Source organism: Orycteropus afer, unplaced genomic scaffold, assembly GCF_000298275.1.
Source record: "Orycteropus afer afer isolate SDZICR_OR568_19922 unplaced genomic scaffold, OryAfe1.0 scaffold00048, whole genome shotgun sequence".
NCBI classification, from domain to species: domain Eukaryota; kingdom Metazoa; phylum Chordata; class Mammalia; order Tubulidentata; family Orycteropodidae; genus Orycteropus; species Orycteropus afer.
In genome coordinates this window covers 4,708,696-4,724,586 of record NW_006921635.1, presented here as the reverse complement: position 1 = coordinate 4,724,586, position 15,891 = coordinate 4,708,696, and the positions used below count along the sequence as shown (strand labels likewise).

At 41.7% G+C, this 15,891-nt stretch overlaps 1 protein-coding gene across 1 annotated transcript in view; it reads right to left on the bottom strand.

Moving 5' to 3' along the window:
• Positions 1-14,104, bottom strand: part of TCTN1 (tectonic family member 1) — a 26,835-nt gene extending 12,731 nt beyond the window's left edge. Inside the window, 5 exon segments of the mRNA XM_007938165.2 lie at positions 303-390; positions 2,544-2,698; positions 4,242-4,372; positions 8,187-8,307; positions 13,686-14,104. Coding sequence (XP_007936356.2) covers positions 303-390; positions 2,544-2,698; positions 4,242-4,372; positions 8,187-8,307; positions 13,686-14,094 — 904 coding nt within the window. The 5' untranslated portion in view covers positions 14,095-14,104.
• Between the last annotated feature and the right edge of the window lie 1,787 nt (positions 14,105-15,891).

The following is a 15,891-nucleotide window of genomic DNA, read 5'->3' as shown; positions in this document are numbered from 1 at the left end:
AAATTTTGGTCAATGTCATGAGACAAAGTATATGTGAACTGCTGTATGAAAAGTGAATTTACTCTGTAAATCTTCACCCAAATCCTAAAAAAAAAAAAAAAAAGAGCCTTCCAACAACAGGAAGTGGCCAACATCTGCCTGGGGCCTTCTCAGGTAGTGAGCTTCCCATCACCGGCAGTGCTCAAGCGGAGACTGCGTGTGGTGGGAAAGATTCCTGCCCAGGGTAGGAAACTGGCCTGGCTAAGCCCTGAGGCCATTTCTAGTCAGGAGCTTGTTGAGGACTCAGAATGCCCCCTTCTCACCTGCAGGGTTATCATCAGTGCACAGAGACGATGTAAGGGGAGAAGGGAGCCTCAGAAAGGAGCCAGGGGTCTGCAGAGGAACACCATACTGTAAACAGAAGAACAACCAGAGGCTGTCAGGGTTATCAAGTCGTTCACTCAACACCGATAGGCACCTACTATGTGCCAGGCAGTGTTGCAGGCACCGGGGACACAGTGATGAGCAAAACACAGATGAGGTTTTTGCCCCCGGGAGTTTACATCTGAGCCCCTCCCCTCTTTTCTAAGGACATGTATCTGTGTGTGTATGTTACTGTATCTGTAGGCTCTCTGATCACGGAGTTCCTCCGGGATGATACCCAAGCAGCTGATGTAAGCGTTTGCCTCCACAGACAGAAGCACAGTGGCCAGGGCTGGGGTGATGATAAACTAGTTGCCATCCAGTCACGGTGACCCCACGTGTGTCAGAGTAGAGCTATGCTCTACAGGGTTTCCAAAGGCTACTTTTCAGAAACGGGTCAGCCGCCCTTCCTTCCGAGGCGCTCTGCATAGACCTGAAGCTCTGACCTCTCAGTCAGCAGCCAAGCCAAGCACTCTGTGTCCCTGCGACACCAGGGACTCCGTTAAACGACGTGGGTAACCAGAAATCCAACTTGCACACAATATCCAAAACCCAAACCAAACCCACCCAGCTCACGGGGACCCCGTGGTACAGGGCAGAATGCTCCATAGGGTTGTTGTTGCTGTTGTTACTGTGACCATAGGGAAGCCGACTGCCAGGCCTTCTGTGGTGCCACTGAGTGGGTTCATACCACTAACCTTTAAGTAAGTAGTCAAGTGCAACCTCTCTATGATACCATGTGCATATTTTTATTGATGCATTTAGGAATCAGGAATAATACAAACCAATCTTTTAGTAGTGACTTCCCATGTGAATTTTAACGGAAAGGGGGAGCCTTTCTATTTTTACTGTATATAACTATTTTTCAGGGAGCTCTGGTAGCGTAGTGCCTAAGGCATTTGACTGCTAACCAGAAAGCTGGTGGTTCAAACCCACCAGCCACTCCTTGGAAGGAAGATGAGGCAATCTACTTCCATAGTGATACTGCCTCGGCAACCCAAGGAGCTTGTTGAGGACTCAGAATGCCCCCTTCTCACTATGAGTTGGGTCCGACTCGACAGCACATAATAACAACAAACTATTTTTCACTCTTAGAATTAGTTCCTGTTGCTTTTATACTTTTCTTTTAAAACATATGCCTCCAAAAAAGCCTTTAAAACCAGACCAAATAAGAATGAAGAAAACCAAAGATTCATGGAAGCAATTACTCCAAGTGACTGGTACACCATGCAATTCTCAGCCTATATGACCATGACCAGAAGAACTAGATGGTGGCCAGCTACCGCTGTCAACCACTCAGAGGAGGATCTATGTAGGAGATCCTGGATAGAGTGGGAGAACAATGTGGAACAAAATTCAAAATCATTAAAAAAAAAAAAAAAAGGGACCAGGTTTGCTGGTCTGATAGAGCCTGGTAGAACCACTGAGACTATGGCCCCTAGCTGCCCTTCATGTCTGGAATTGAACCTACTCCTGTGGCTTCCAGCCAAATAAAAGATAGGCATATGAGCTGAACATTTACATTAGGTAGATACACTCCTTGGAGAGAACAATCATGAGGAGAAAGAAGGGCTGTGTATGCACAGGGAGACAGCTCGGAGCAGGAGTGTATGGAGGGACGGACACAGGGAAGAGGTGACTATGGGGAGGAAGTGAGAGGGGAGCTGTTGCATTGTGGTAAACTGCAGTCAAGGTCATGAGACAAAGTGTATGTGAACTGCTGTGTGGAAAGTGAATTTGCTCTGTAAACTTTCACCCATATCACAATTAAAAAAAAAAGGCTTTTAAAAGCTTATTCAAAGTTAACATATTATCACACATAAAGGATTACTAATGAATAGATATAAAATAGCACACATCCTCCCACAGTTTGTGACACTAACTGATTCTGAGAAGAGGCCCAGGCCTGACCAATCCACTCCTTGTTTCCAGCAGCATCCCTTAACCATTTGTTGCATCTTCTGAGGTTGTTCTTTGTTCAAAAATTCTCAGAGACAAAATGCAAGCTCACCACAGACTCAGAGACCCATGAATAAATTCCATGTCTTGCAGGAGCCAACTTTGCTGGTAACGTGAAAAGTAACCTGCAAGGACAGGATGTGTGCAACTGAAAGAGGAGACTTAACCAACCCTTGGCTTACCTCATATTTAGCAGAAGTATGAGGAGAATCCAGTTTGGTTGTGGAAGAAATGTCTGATTCTGCATTCAGTGAAAAACCACCAGATGTTCTCATTAATTTATCAAAACTGTTTTCATCAACCACTTCAGGATTAATAAAAGACAATGCAGGTTTATCTGGTTTTGGAAAAAGTATAAAATGTACTATGTATATTACATAATCCATTTATAATATTTTGGAAAGTGTTTAGTAGCATTAAGACTGATGTGATCTCTCCCATATTCACAGTGAATCTTATTAAATAAATAGGAGCCCCAGAGTCGGACTTAGTTTCTCCAACAGTGTGAAGCAATGGTTTCCAGAGCCTACAGGTAAAGAGTGCAACAGAAGCCACCGGTCATCAGTCTTTCTCTAGCCCGTGGGGTGACAAGTCTGGTGCACATACCTCAAAGGAGAGGTGCTCTCTGATGGTATGGGAATGAAAGAATCCCATTTTGACCTCACCCAGCCACCTTATAAACCCTGAAGAATAATGTGCTGTGTACAAAGAAGAACAGGGCTGGTGTGGGCACTGGGTTGGTGTGGGCACTGGGTTGGTGGCGTGTCAGAGAGCAGAGCAACGAACTGACCAGTCATTATCAACATTACACATCACAAAGCGTGCACCTCAGTTCAGTTATGAGAGAACAGGGCCAAAATATACAGACATTCTGAAAAGATGATGAACAAGCTCAACAGATAAACTAAAACTGTCAATGTGTCTGTGAACTTCAGTGTCTTGGTAATATTTTACACTTCCATGTACTTTGGACCTAGATACCTATTTGAGGTAAATGCTCAGATAAAAATAAAAGTCCTGTTTTCATGCAAATATTCTTAGTAAAAATAAAAGAGAAAAAGGAAATAGAAACCACAGGTAATGTTCAAAGCTGAACCTGAGAGGAAATAAAGTTAAAAAAAAAAAAAAAAAGACCAAAACATCATTTATATAAATAAATCCAGCTTCCTATCTGTGTCTCCATATTATAAACACCTTTTAATGGAGTGTGTGATGCTGAAAGCCAACTTAGACAAGCACAATTACTGTTAAAGAAGGAGTGTGCGCCCAGGAGTGCATTACCCAACGAGCACGGCCAGCACACTGTGCTCCCCACCAGTCCCCAGCAATCCGTAGTGAACAATCTGGGGTGAACCCATGCTCACCATGCTTACTGGGTGTACCGACCTGTCTGGGACTGTAAATTTGAAGGGGCGTTTCTTCTGTAAGAAGGTACTGTGAATGTCATATGAGACAAAGTGTATGTCACCTGCTATATGGAAAGTGAATATGCTCTATAAACTTTCACCCAAATCACAATAAAAATTAAAAAAAAAAAAAAAAAAAGATAGTGCTGTGAGGTTGGGAGGGAGACAGATGCCAGCCAGACCTAGAAGCAGAAACTCTGATACGGTGAAAAATGTGAAATCTTTTGCTACAGATTAATAACTAAGCACAAGTAAGCCACGTTTACCTTGTTTACTGGGTAATTTGACACTGTGTGCATGTACAGCTCTAAAAGGTTACTTGCAGTTGCCTGTGAAATCACCTCAGAAGACATACCTTTGCCAAACCCTAAGAATGATGGCTTTAAAGCTAACTGAATGCAAAATTTTCCTATAAAATAACTTCAAAAGAAAAAATTTCTGGAGTTTCACAAAATCATCAATGCAAATACTTACAGTTTGTAATATGAATGCAGAAAATAGATGGATTGATCTTATTGACAAGTTTAAATACCCTTTGAGGTGGATTTGCTGTAAAATTCATTGAATAAATGGCTGTTTTTTGACTGCAAAACTGGCTATCACCCCTACAAATAAAAATAACAATGCAATCAAGTTTTAAGGCATATGCACACAATGTTAGCAAAATTATTTTAAAACCGTCAGATGCCTGTACTGTACTATGCTAACAGTTACATGGAGGATATTTACGAAGGCGTGATGTTAGAACTGAATCCATTTTTATTTAGTTTATTCAGTGTTAAAATGTTTGGCATTTGAAACATTTTTCTCTAACAGGGAAAAAAATTAAAACAAGTACAACAATTTTAAGGAAATCTTATGAAGTATGGAATATAGGTCAAGGTATAATTTTTATGTAAATGAACCTGGTAAATGCTGACAGAATCAATTATATAAAATCTTATGGAACTTCAGATTGTTTATGACTACTAGATCAGGAAAGCATCCAAAATTCCTTGTCTTAAGAATAAGGCTGTCTTCAAAGGAAGTATGGCACAGGCAGGTCTCCAACTAAGCACAAACCTGACCAACCCCAATCACACTGATCAACCAAACATCACCATGGAAGATACGGAAAAGCAGGATGCGGTGGCTGATTTAAAAAGACTCAAGTAAGCAGTTTCAAGGTCAAGTTTTTACTGGTTTGGTTCCTAAGTATAACGTTATACATGCTTACAAAAGAAAACTTGAAAAATAACACCTGCGAAATCTCCACATTTTGGTATCTGTACTTCAAATCTTTTTCCAAGGCATATACATATGGTACGGATGTAGACATATAACAAAAACGGTATCATTGTACACATTTGCTTTAACTAAGCCTTTTCTAACTTACATTTTCAGATATTTCCCACGTTATCAAATACTCTTCTGCAGTACACAGACAAGAGTTTATTAATGGGTCCCGGGGGGAGGGGGAGGGGGAAAAGGGGGGTAATGGTGATAGGAAAATAGCATTAATTAAGGGTAATTACTTAATTAAGGTATTAATTCATTACACAGCCAATTAACTGTCATTGCTGTCAATAAGTTGTTCACCTGTAAAAAGCTGAATTGGCAAAAGTTGTGTGATTGATACATTTACAACAACAACAAAAGAGAGAAACAAAGGAGTAGCTGCTGAGGCTGCTTATGTACAACCAAACATCTCATGGGATCTGGTTCCTCGGTTTAGAGGCTCAGAGTCATGGTTTCATGAAACATCCCAGTTAACTGGCCTAATGTGTTTAGCACTTCTGTTCAACATCCTAATTCACTGTGTAATGCCTGGGGTCTTAGAAGCTTGCAAGTGGCCATTTAACATACAACATTTGGTCTCCATTCACCTGGAGCAACAGAGGAAGATGGAGAGTGAGGAATAAGAGGAGGATATGGAATTTGTGGCTAACTGCCTCAGGAAACAACTGCCTCCTTTGCCATGGATGGTCCCGTGAGAAAATGGGGAAATGGATGGTGCTTCTAAGACCCCAGGCATTACACAGTGAATTAGGATGTTGAACAGAAGTGCTAAACACATTAGGCCAGTTAACTGGGATGTTTCATGAAACCATGACTCTGAGCCTCTAAACCGAGGAACCAGATCCCATGAGATGTTTGGTTGTACATAAGCAGCCTCAGCAGCTACTCCTTTGTTTCTCTCTTTTGTTGTTGTTGTAAATGTATCAATCACACATAGAAGATTCCATAGAAGAATCCTGATCAAAAGGGGGAAAATGCAGAACAGAATTTCAAATTCTTACAGACACCAGAATTTTTCTGGAGTCACAGAGGGCAGATAGACCCCTGAAATTACTTTCCTGAACTCCTCTTTAAACCTTAAACCAAAAATATCCCCTGAAGTCTTCTTAAAACCAAACACTAGTTTACCTTAACTAGTAAACAATGCCTGCCTTGAGCACGGAGCTCTTTCACAATCTAATGGGATTGAAGTGACAACAACAACTCAAAAGATTAGAGAGGAACCTTAGGAGGCAGTCAGTTCATGCTGATGGGGGTGGACAAGTCAGGAAAGGAACGTGAGGATGGTGCACAACTTGAAGAACATAATCAATGTCACTAAAAGGTACATAGAGAAACTGCTGGATTGATTGATGTATGTTTTGCAGTATATTTTCTCAACAGCAAGAAAAATAATACATAAAGAAAAAAAATCCTTCGGCTCTATTATACCAAATGGCTTCATCATGTATCAGATTATTAATAGGCTCCAATTTTGTTTAACCAATTCCCTACTGTTGGGTTAGGTGGTTGCTAATTTTCCCTGTCATGTATAATGCTACATAATGCCATCCTTTCACATAAAACTTTATGAATATCTCCAATTATTTCCTTATTGGAGATATATCCCCCGAAGCGGAATTGCTGAGTCAAAGGCAGGTACGTCATCTGGGGCTTCTGAGACATAGCGCTAGACTGCGACTTCCCTTTGGAAAGGTACACGCACATCCACACCACTGTGACCATAAGAGAACACAATGGACTTCGTGGAGAGGAAAATCTTTTAAACATTTTTTTTTATTAGAATATGTGTCTTCTTATTGATTTTGAGGGGAAAATTCATTCAACTAATTTTTTTTTTAATTTATGTGTTGTGTTATGCATATTTTATTGAAATGTAATTTATATACAGTGAAATACATGAAACTAAAGTGACATGGGTCAATTCAACTCATTTTTAATGAGGGCAACTCTGCCAGGAACTGTGCTAGATGCTTGTTTTAAATAAAACATGTGTTCTTGGTCTGTGAAGCTTACACCTAACGTAGAAAACAGAGATCAACACAACCACCTTACAAATAAATGTACTATTTTACTATTTGTAAGGTTATTGGGTTGATATCTGTTTACCCCATTAGATGAAAGCTTCACAGGGCAAGAATACATATTTTATTTAAAACAAGCACCTAGCACAGTTCCTACCACACAGTTGCCCTCATTAAAAATGAGTTGAATGTATGAATGAATTTTGCCCTCAAAATCAATAAGACGACAAACATTCCTACGACTGAGCAAAAATCTCACACTTGGGTTCCTGTCCTTCCTAAGGCAGGAGAATGGAACAGTTTACAACAGACTGAACCCCATTATAGTCCACGAAACCAGAAAATTAATCTGACTACAACACCCCATTCTCCTAGCATTTTTACATATAAGAAAATTCAATTTCCCACTGGTCAATAAAATAGTTTCTCACGGGAAAAATACGTTATATAGCTTCCAGAAAGGATGCACCTTCTCAAGTTATCAATTACTAAAACTTACTAAAGGCTAAATTTAAATGGACTATCTCTGAACAAGAAGTTAGTCCCATCCTGAATAAATTAGCTTCTTCTGAGTACTTGTATTCTTTCAGAAAACTCTGAAATCTGAACTATGTGAAACCAATCATTCAGAAGAGATTATTTCTTTACATTGTGATTGACAGGGAAGCTCACATCCAATTGTCCTTCTCTACATTGTGAACTGTGAGAATTCTTGCTACAATTACAGATAAGTACAAACAAAGCTTTCCTGACTATTTAATTTTTATCACAAGTCCTGTCCACAACAAAAACTGTCAAGTTAAACTGTACTGTCTGTCCTAGGCTATACATAAGACTAATTCACTGATACAAAAACACTGTTTAAAAATCCACCTAACATGCAACTCAGTCTCTCAACACAGACAGATTTCATTATACTCCTTAGAAAAAAAATGTAGCTCTCTTCTCTATTGCCCGCACTATCATCTAGCTGAATCTAAATAAGGAATAGAAGTTCCTTTATATATTGGTTTAGAAAGTACTAAGGATTGAGTTTTTCTGCTGCTGTCTCCAAATATTATGTTGGGCAAATTTTATTAAAACTGCAAATTTTATTGAAACTGTGTCATAAACTTACGTGACAATTGGAACTGAGCAAGTGGAAAAGACGCTGAAATCCGTGGAGCTGCAATCAGGATCACAACAGCAGTTGACGTCACACTGTGCTGGGGACAAGTCACAGACACACAGGGCAGCAACTACAGAAAGCAGAGTGGGGGGGGCACAGCATCGCAGTCAGCAAGCAATGACTGCCCACTGCCACTACAATGTACCATAAATGGATTTCACCCTTTTATTTTCCATACTGTACTTTGGGGAAAACGTGTGAAATGAAAATTAGTCCATTTGTGCACCCCTCAGTCAGAGGTTCCCCAAAGTGGCTAACCCTCTGCCTCCCAAGGTAAGTTCTGTTTATCTGTGTTCTACCAACACACTGACTTGGTAAGCTGAACAGGAAACACAGACATCTGTAGTTCCAGGAGCTTTCCAGGTGGTGCTTACAATTAAGACAGGTTTAAGAACCAGCCTGCTGAGTCACTTGCATGACCTTAAGGACCACTTGTTTGAAACGGCAGTTTTCCAAGCCCTCCTCTGGAGTGTCTGATTCAGAGGGCTGGACCCACCCAAGAAAAAGCGTTTTCAATCCCGTTCCTCTCTCCATACAGAACCTGCGGCCTTGGAACTGAACCCATCGTCAGAGGTGAGTGACTGACAAAGAACAAACTGAGTCCGAATTAGTACCTGGATCCTACAAAGACCCTTAGTAATTCAGACAAGGCAAGAAGGGGGTGTGTGTGTGTGTGTCTCCATGTAGGAATCCTACCTAACAACGCTTAATTATTAGTAGTGAAGTTTATCTGGATTTTTATTTTTTTGTGAAAACATACAGGGGGGAAAATGCTTTTAAAAAAATAGCACAGCATGAGAATGATCTGCCGAGTTCATGGTCGTGATGACTACTGGGAGGGATGGAGTAAGATGAGGCTTCAATCTGATCTGTGTTTTCTTTTTTCATAAAAGGAGCAAATATGGCATAATGTTAAGATTTAATAATGCTGGTAGAAGAGCCATGTAAACATTCCTGTTTGTATGCTTTAATTATTTCACAATAAAAATAAGCTCGCAAAAAATTCATCCCAAACAAGGCACAATGACATAAGTCTGGAAAAAGGGAGTCAGTGAATGGAAGGGGAAGTTTTTTTTTTTTTTTTAATTGTTATTTGGGTGAAGATTTACAGAGCAAATTCACTCTCCATACAGCAGTTCACATATACTTTGTCTCATGTTATTGACCACAGTTTACCACAATGCAACAGCTCCCCTCCCACTTCCTCCCCATAGTTACCTCTTCCCTGTGTCCATCCCTCCATGCACTCCTGCCCCCTGAGCTGTCTCCCTGTGTATAAGCAGCCCTTCCTTCTCCCATGATTGTTCTCTCCAGGGCGTGTGTCTACTTGAGGTAAATGTTCAACTCACATGCTGTACTTTGTTTGGCTGGAAACCACAGGAGTGGGTTTAATTCCAGACCTGAGGGCAGCTAGGGGCCATAGTCTCAGTGGTTCCACCAGGCTCTATTGGACCAGCAAACCTGGTCCCAACCATCCTTTTTTTTTTTTTTTCCCAGAGGGGAAGGTTTTGTCAAGAAATAGAATCCTTCTTAGTCTGAGACACATGTTTTCCCCCTTAAGTTTCTGTGCTTCTCTCTAGCCAAGGACTTCCCACATGCTTCTTGTTGTTGTTCTTAGGTTGCATCAAGTTGGCTCTGCCTCATAGCAACCCTGTGGACCAGAAAGAAACACCGCCAAGTCCTGTGCTGTCCTCACAATCCTGGCCATGCTTGAGCCCATCATTGCAGTCACTCTGTCAGTCCGTCTCGTTGAAGGTCTTCCCCTTTCTCCCTGCCCTTCTACTTTACCAAACATGATAACCTTCTCCAAGGAATGGTTCCTTCTGACCAACGTCAGTGAGATGAAGTCTGACCATTCTCACTTCTTAAGAGCATTGTGGCTGCACTTCTTCCAGGGCAGATTTGTGGGTTACTCTGGCAGTCCGTGCTATTTCCAGTATTCTTCGTCAACACCACAATTCAAAGTGGTCTTCCCTGTTCACTGTGCAGCTTTCACATGCATATGAGGCAACTGAAAATACTATACGTTGGGTGCACCTGTGCACCTTAGTCTTCAAAGTGACATCTTTGCTCTTTAACATTTTAAAGAGGTCTCTTGATGACTTGCCCAGTGCAATACAACGTCTTGTTTCTTGACTGTTGTTTCCAAGGGTGTTGACTGTAGATCCAAGTAAAATGAAATCTCTGACAACTTCAATCTTCTCTCTATTTATCATGATGTTGCTTATTGGTCCAGTTACAAGGATTTTCATTTTCTTTTTGTTGAGGTGTACTCCATATTGGAGTCATTTATCTTCATCAGTAAATGCTTCAAGTCATCTTCACTTTCAGCACGTGTATAGTGCAGGTTGTTAATGAGTCTTCCCCAACTCCTGATGCATTCTTCTTCACACAGTCCAGCTTCTCGGATTATCTGCTCAGCATACAGACTGAGTGAGCATGGTACAAAAGGATACAACTCTGACATACACCTTTCCTGATTTTAAACCACAAAATATCCCCTTCTCTGTTTGAAAGGCGGCCTCTTGGTCTATGTCCCGGTTCCTCATAAGCATAGTTAAGTGTTCTGGAATTCCCATTCTTCTCAATGTTACATATAATTTGCTATGATATATAGTCTAATCCTCTTTGCATAGTCACTAAAACAAAGGGAAACATCTTTATGGTGTTCTTTGCTTTCAGCCAAGATCCATCTGATATCAGCAATGTATCTCTTGTTCCTAGTTCTTTTCTGAAGTCAGCTTAAATTTCTGGCAGTATGCTTAATAAAATAATAATGCAACTTGTATAAGCTAATATAAATAAGAACATTAAGGTTTCCTGACAAAATTACAATCTTAACTTGTTTTCTAGAACTTAAAACCCTTGGAGGTAGCTGTTAAGAGTACTAAGTATAAAGCAATAGTATTTAATAATCCCACTTAGGAAAAAAAAGGGTCTCTAGCCAGGCTGTTTAATAAACTACATTTAATAAACTACAATTTATACTTAATCAGCCAACAAGTATCTTGTTGAGTACTCCAAGGGTCTAAGTAGCACTAGGCTCCTCTTCCAAACCTCTTAACATCTGCGTGCCTGCCCCACGGAGTAGGGTACTAATGAACAGAACTCAGATTCAAAATGAACAGTTACCACTCTTCTCTTCCGCCAACAATGGCTGCAACACATGCCGCAAATGGCTGTCTGGTTCTCTACTCAGAGCCAGCGTCCTGCTCTACCACTTACCAGCTGTGAGGCCTTCAGGGAGATGGATTGATACAGTGGCTGCGATGATGGGCTCGAGTATAGCAGGGATTGTGGGGCTGGCGCGGGATCGGGCAGTGTTTCGTTCTGCTGTGCAAGGGGTCGCTATGAGTCTGAAATGACTCGACGGCACTTAACAACAACAACAACAATCATAGGGTTGTTATGAGGCCAAAGGGAAATATATCACAGGTGAAATGCTTAGCACAGTGCCTGCCACATAGTAAACAGTTAATAAATGACAATCATCAATACTGTCATAGGTCTAAAGAGGCATGCTTTTAAAAAAATGAAGATCAATATAAATTCATCCCCCATAATGGAGAAAGAGCCCTGAACCCAAGCCCTAATAACCAGGGTGCAAGAACCGCTTCCTTTGGGAGAGAAAGTACATTAATAGATGGAGGACTGACGTAGGGAAAAGACAGTCTGCTCTAAAAACCTTGGAGAATTTTGGGTATTGAATACTCTGCTGTGTTATGTCACAACTTCTCACTTATTAACTCACCAAATCAACAGTTTCAATATAAAACAATTTTGTTCATGTCTATTCAATGAACAAATACATTTCACTGTACTGTTTACTACAAACTTCTCATAATTTATAAATGAGGCCCGTTAGAGCCAATAACATAATTTATAAATGAGGCCCGTTAGAGCCAATAATGACTTTTCTAGTTAATACTGACCCTTGCCCAATTTAACTCTTAATCCTCACAGGCAGAAAATCTATCAAATCTACCCAGCTATCTATTTAGGAGCTCTAGTAGCCTAGTTGGGAGCTCTGGTAGCATAGTGACTAAGGCACCTGACTGCTAACCAGCAGGCTGGCGGTTCAAACCAGCCACTTCTTGGAAGGAAGATGGGGCAATCTACTTCCGTAGTGATACTGCTTCGGAAACCCAAGGAGGGGTCGCTATGAGTCAGGTCCGACTCGACTGCACATAACAACAACAACAGCAGCAGCCTAGTGCCTAAGGCATCTGACTGCTAACCAGAAGGCTGGCAGTTCAAACCTACCAGCCACTCCTCGGAAGGAAGGTTGGGCAATCCTACTTCTGTAGTGATACCCTCTGGGAAATCCAGGGAGGAGTCGCTATGAGTCGGGGCAATTTGACGACACATAACAACAACAACAACAATCTATTTGAAAATCTATTGGTTGCTATGGACCCTCACCCCAGAAAAATGAATATTCACAAGATTTTGCACTTAATCTCAGGGGGTCATAGACACCCCCTGAAGTCATTCATGACAGATGAGATTTTCCTCACTAAATGTGTAACTTTCAGATTAGACGGTCACTTTCTGAGAAAAGGGACCTCTGGTGGTGTAGTGCCTAAGGCATGTGACTGCTAACCAGAAGGCTGGCAGTTCAAACCCACCAGCCACTCCTCAGAAGGAAGATTGAGCAATCTACTTCCATAGTGATACCACCTCGGAAATCCATGGAGGGGTCGCTATGAGTCGGATCCAACTCGACGGCAGTGCGTTTGGTTTTTTTGTATATATAAATGCCAAGAAGTGGGCATAATTCCTCACCTCACACTTTCTCACAACCAATTTAAAACAGGAGGAACCCTGAGTTTTAACAATTCAAGTCGACAAGGGCCTTGACCTAGTCACATTTAATAAACTACAATTTAGGCTTCCCTTTAGTAAGCAAAAAAGCTGAATGCATCCTACCCATTTAATTTCCACAACTGTTTAGAAACGTGATTAAACTTCATCTTCTGGACGGCTGCAGAAGCAGATGCCACTAAGTATTACCTTTAAAATTAGTATTGTCCAAAACTTGTTACAAGTACTTTCAAATATTTGATTTTGCACCAGCCTCGGTTTCCTCATTTGTAGAAACCAAAAAAGCAAACCAAACTCACTGCCGTCCGGTCGAATGAGCTTAAAGTGACGCCTCCTTGGGTTTCGGAAGTAGATCACCCAATCTTCCCTCCGAGGAGTGGCTGGTGGGTTTGAACCGCCCACCTTCTGGTTAGCAGTCAAATGCCTTAGGCGCTACGCCAGACGCTAACTACCTCTCAGGGCTGTTAGGCGAATACACAACGCCCATGAAACAATCAGCAACGTGTGGCATACAGTAAGTGTTCAGTAAACGTTAGCTATCATCATTCCTTTTACATCCTCGCACAGGCTACCCTCCCCTGGTTGGACCACTCTGGGCCCCTCAAGTTGGCACTTGGTACCCACCGTCGGTGATCGGAGTGGGCCTGGGACCGAAAGAGGGGCCTGGCCCCGTGGGGGTGGCAGGGGACCCAGATGATGGAGAGGCTCCGAAAGACGCCACGGTTGCCTCCGCGGAGTAGAGGCCCTCCGTCGTCACCGCCGGAGTAGGCCCAGTTTGGGTGCTTACCGGGGCCCAGCAGCCCAGGAGAACGACCAGGACCGGTTGCAGACCTGGAAGTCCCATCGCCCCGGACTCGGGAGCAGCTAGGGCCGCGGACAGCCAGTTGCCTGGCAACAGCGGCGGCCCCGCGCGGGGCATCACGGGAAGGAGGACAAGAAACCGCGCGACCCCGCGGGAAAGAAGGGCGTGGAAATCCCAGCTGCGCTTTTCCAACCCTACAGCGGCTCTTGGTTGCAGATTTCCGGCTTCCATCCAAGGAGATCCTGATTCAATAGCCATAGTACAGGGCCCAGGAATCAGGATTTTTAAAACATGTTTTGTCGCAGCGGGTGAGGAGAGGGAACTTTGGGAATTGCTGTCCTACGAAACAAGAATCCTTTGAAGAAGCGTGGGCGTCACGCCACCACTGACTTCTCTTGATGCAAGACTCGCTCGACTCTGGCTTTGCCCTTTTTTTTGTAAATGTATCCCGAGAGGTCGCCAAGTAATCTATCGCGTTGTGGTAAGGGGGACAAATGAATATTTAATAACCTTTTTAACTGACAAAAATCATTGAGAAGAAATAAGTAGAATAATTTTTAAGTCTTAAAGGAAAATACAAAGCAAATCTACCGGATTTCTCCGGTATATAGAGACCCTAAGACTTTGAGGGAAGTCCCTTCATTCTAAATTGGCTTTTTAGAACCTGAACCCATGACTGTTGGTTATATTTTGGACGCTTAATGTGCTTACAATTCAGAAGCAAATGTCAAAATACTTAAACATACCATGGTATTTATTAAAGAAATGTATTTATCAATTTGAAAGAATGCCAAAACAGCACATATACCTAGTTTATTAAATATATATAAAACAAAAGACAAACCCACTGCCATCAAATGGATTCTGATTCCTACTGACCCTGTAGGACAGAGTAGAACTGCCTCAAGGTTTCCAAGGCTGTAAATCTTTACAGAGGCAAACTTAACCTCATCTTTCTCCTGGTGGAGAGGCTGGTGGATTCAAACTGCTGACCTTTTAGTTAACAGAATGCTTTAACCACTGCACCACCAGATCTTATTAAAGATACATAGCAAAACTAAATCATCAAAGCCATATCTTTGGCACCTTCCTGTGGCATTCAGAGAAAGTGTTTAAAAATAGAATTGGATCATTCAAATGTGCAATGCAGAGATTTCCAATTTTTTTCCTCAAAGGATTGCTTTAGCATCTAACTGAAATTCTGGGCCACTTTTAATAACTGATGAAACCTATAAAAGCAAAAATAGTGAAATTAGTCAATCACAAAAGGATAAATGTTGTTTGAGACTGCTACTATAAAAAAATCAAGAAAAGATTTACAGATTTACAGAAAGAAGCATTCTTTGAAGGTTACCAGGGGTGGAAGGGGAAGGGAGGGTAAATCACAACTAGAGGGTAGACGTATTAACTTGGTTGAAGGGAAAAGCAATGTACAATAAAGGGGAGGTTACCAGGAAATGATGAGGCAAAGGAAGACTCTGGGAGGAGCACAAGCGTTAAAGGCAACAAAGGTAAATACCGTAACATACGCAATCCTGCAGTAACAGTAATAATGAGCTATGAGTGGATATGTAGACATGAAAGCTGAATACGTATAGGAAGGCAAATGGAACTACCCACGTGTATATATAGGTTTGACAGTGGATATTTTTACGTATTTATATGTGTTACAAATACATACTAGAACACAAAGGGGCAAAGTTATGAAACCTTTTCAGCCATAACCAAATATCTTTAGAGGATGAGTCACTGGGCCTGGGGGCTCAGAACTATAGTCTCAGGGGACATCAAGTTCAACGGACATAACATAGTCCAAAAGGACTATATTCTACTTTGGTTTTGGTGAGTTGTGACCGAGCTCTTGAAAGCTTGTGAGCGGTGATTTAAAGTCCAACTATTGGTCTACTCCAGTTCAGAGCAAAGAAGAATGACCAAAATCAGAAGCATGGAAACAAATTAGTCTAAAAGACTAATAGACCAGAAGAACTAGATGGTGCCCGACTACCACTGCCAACCACTTGGAAGGGG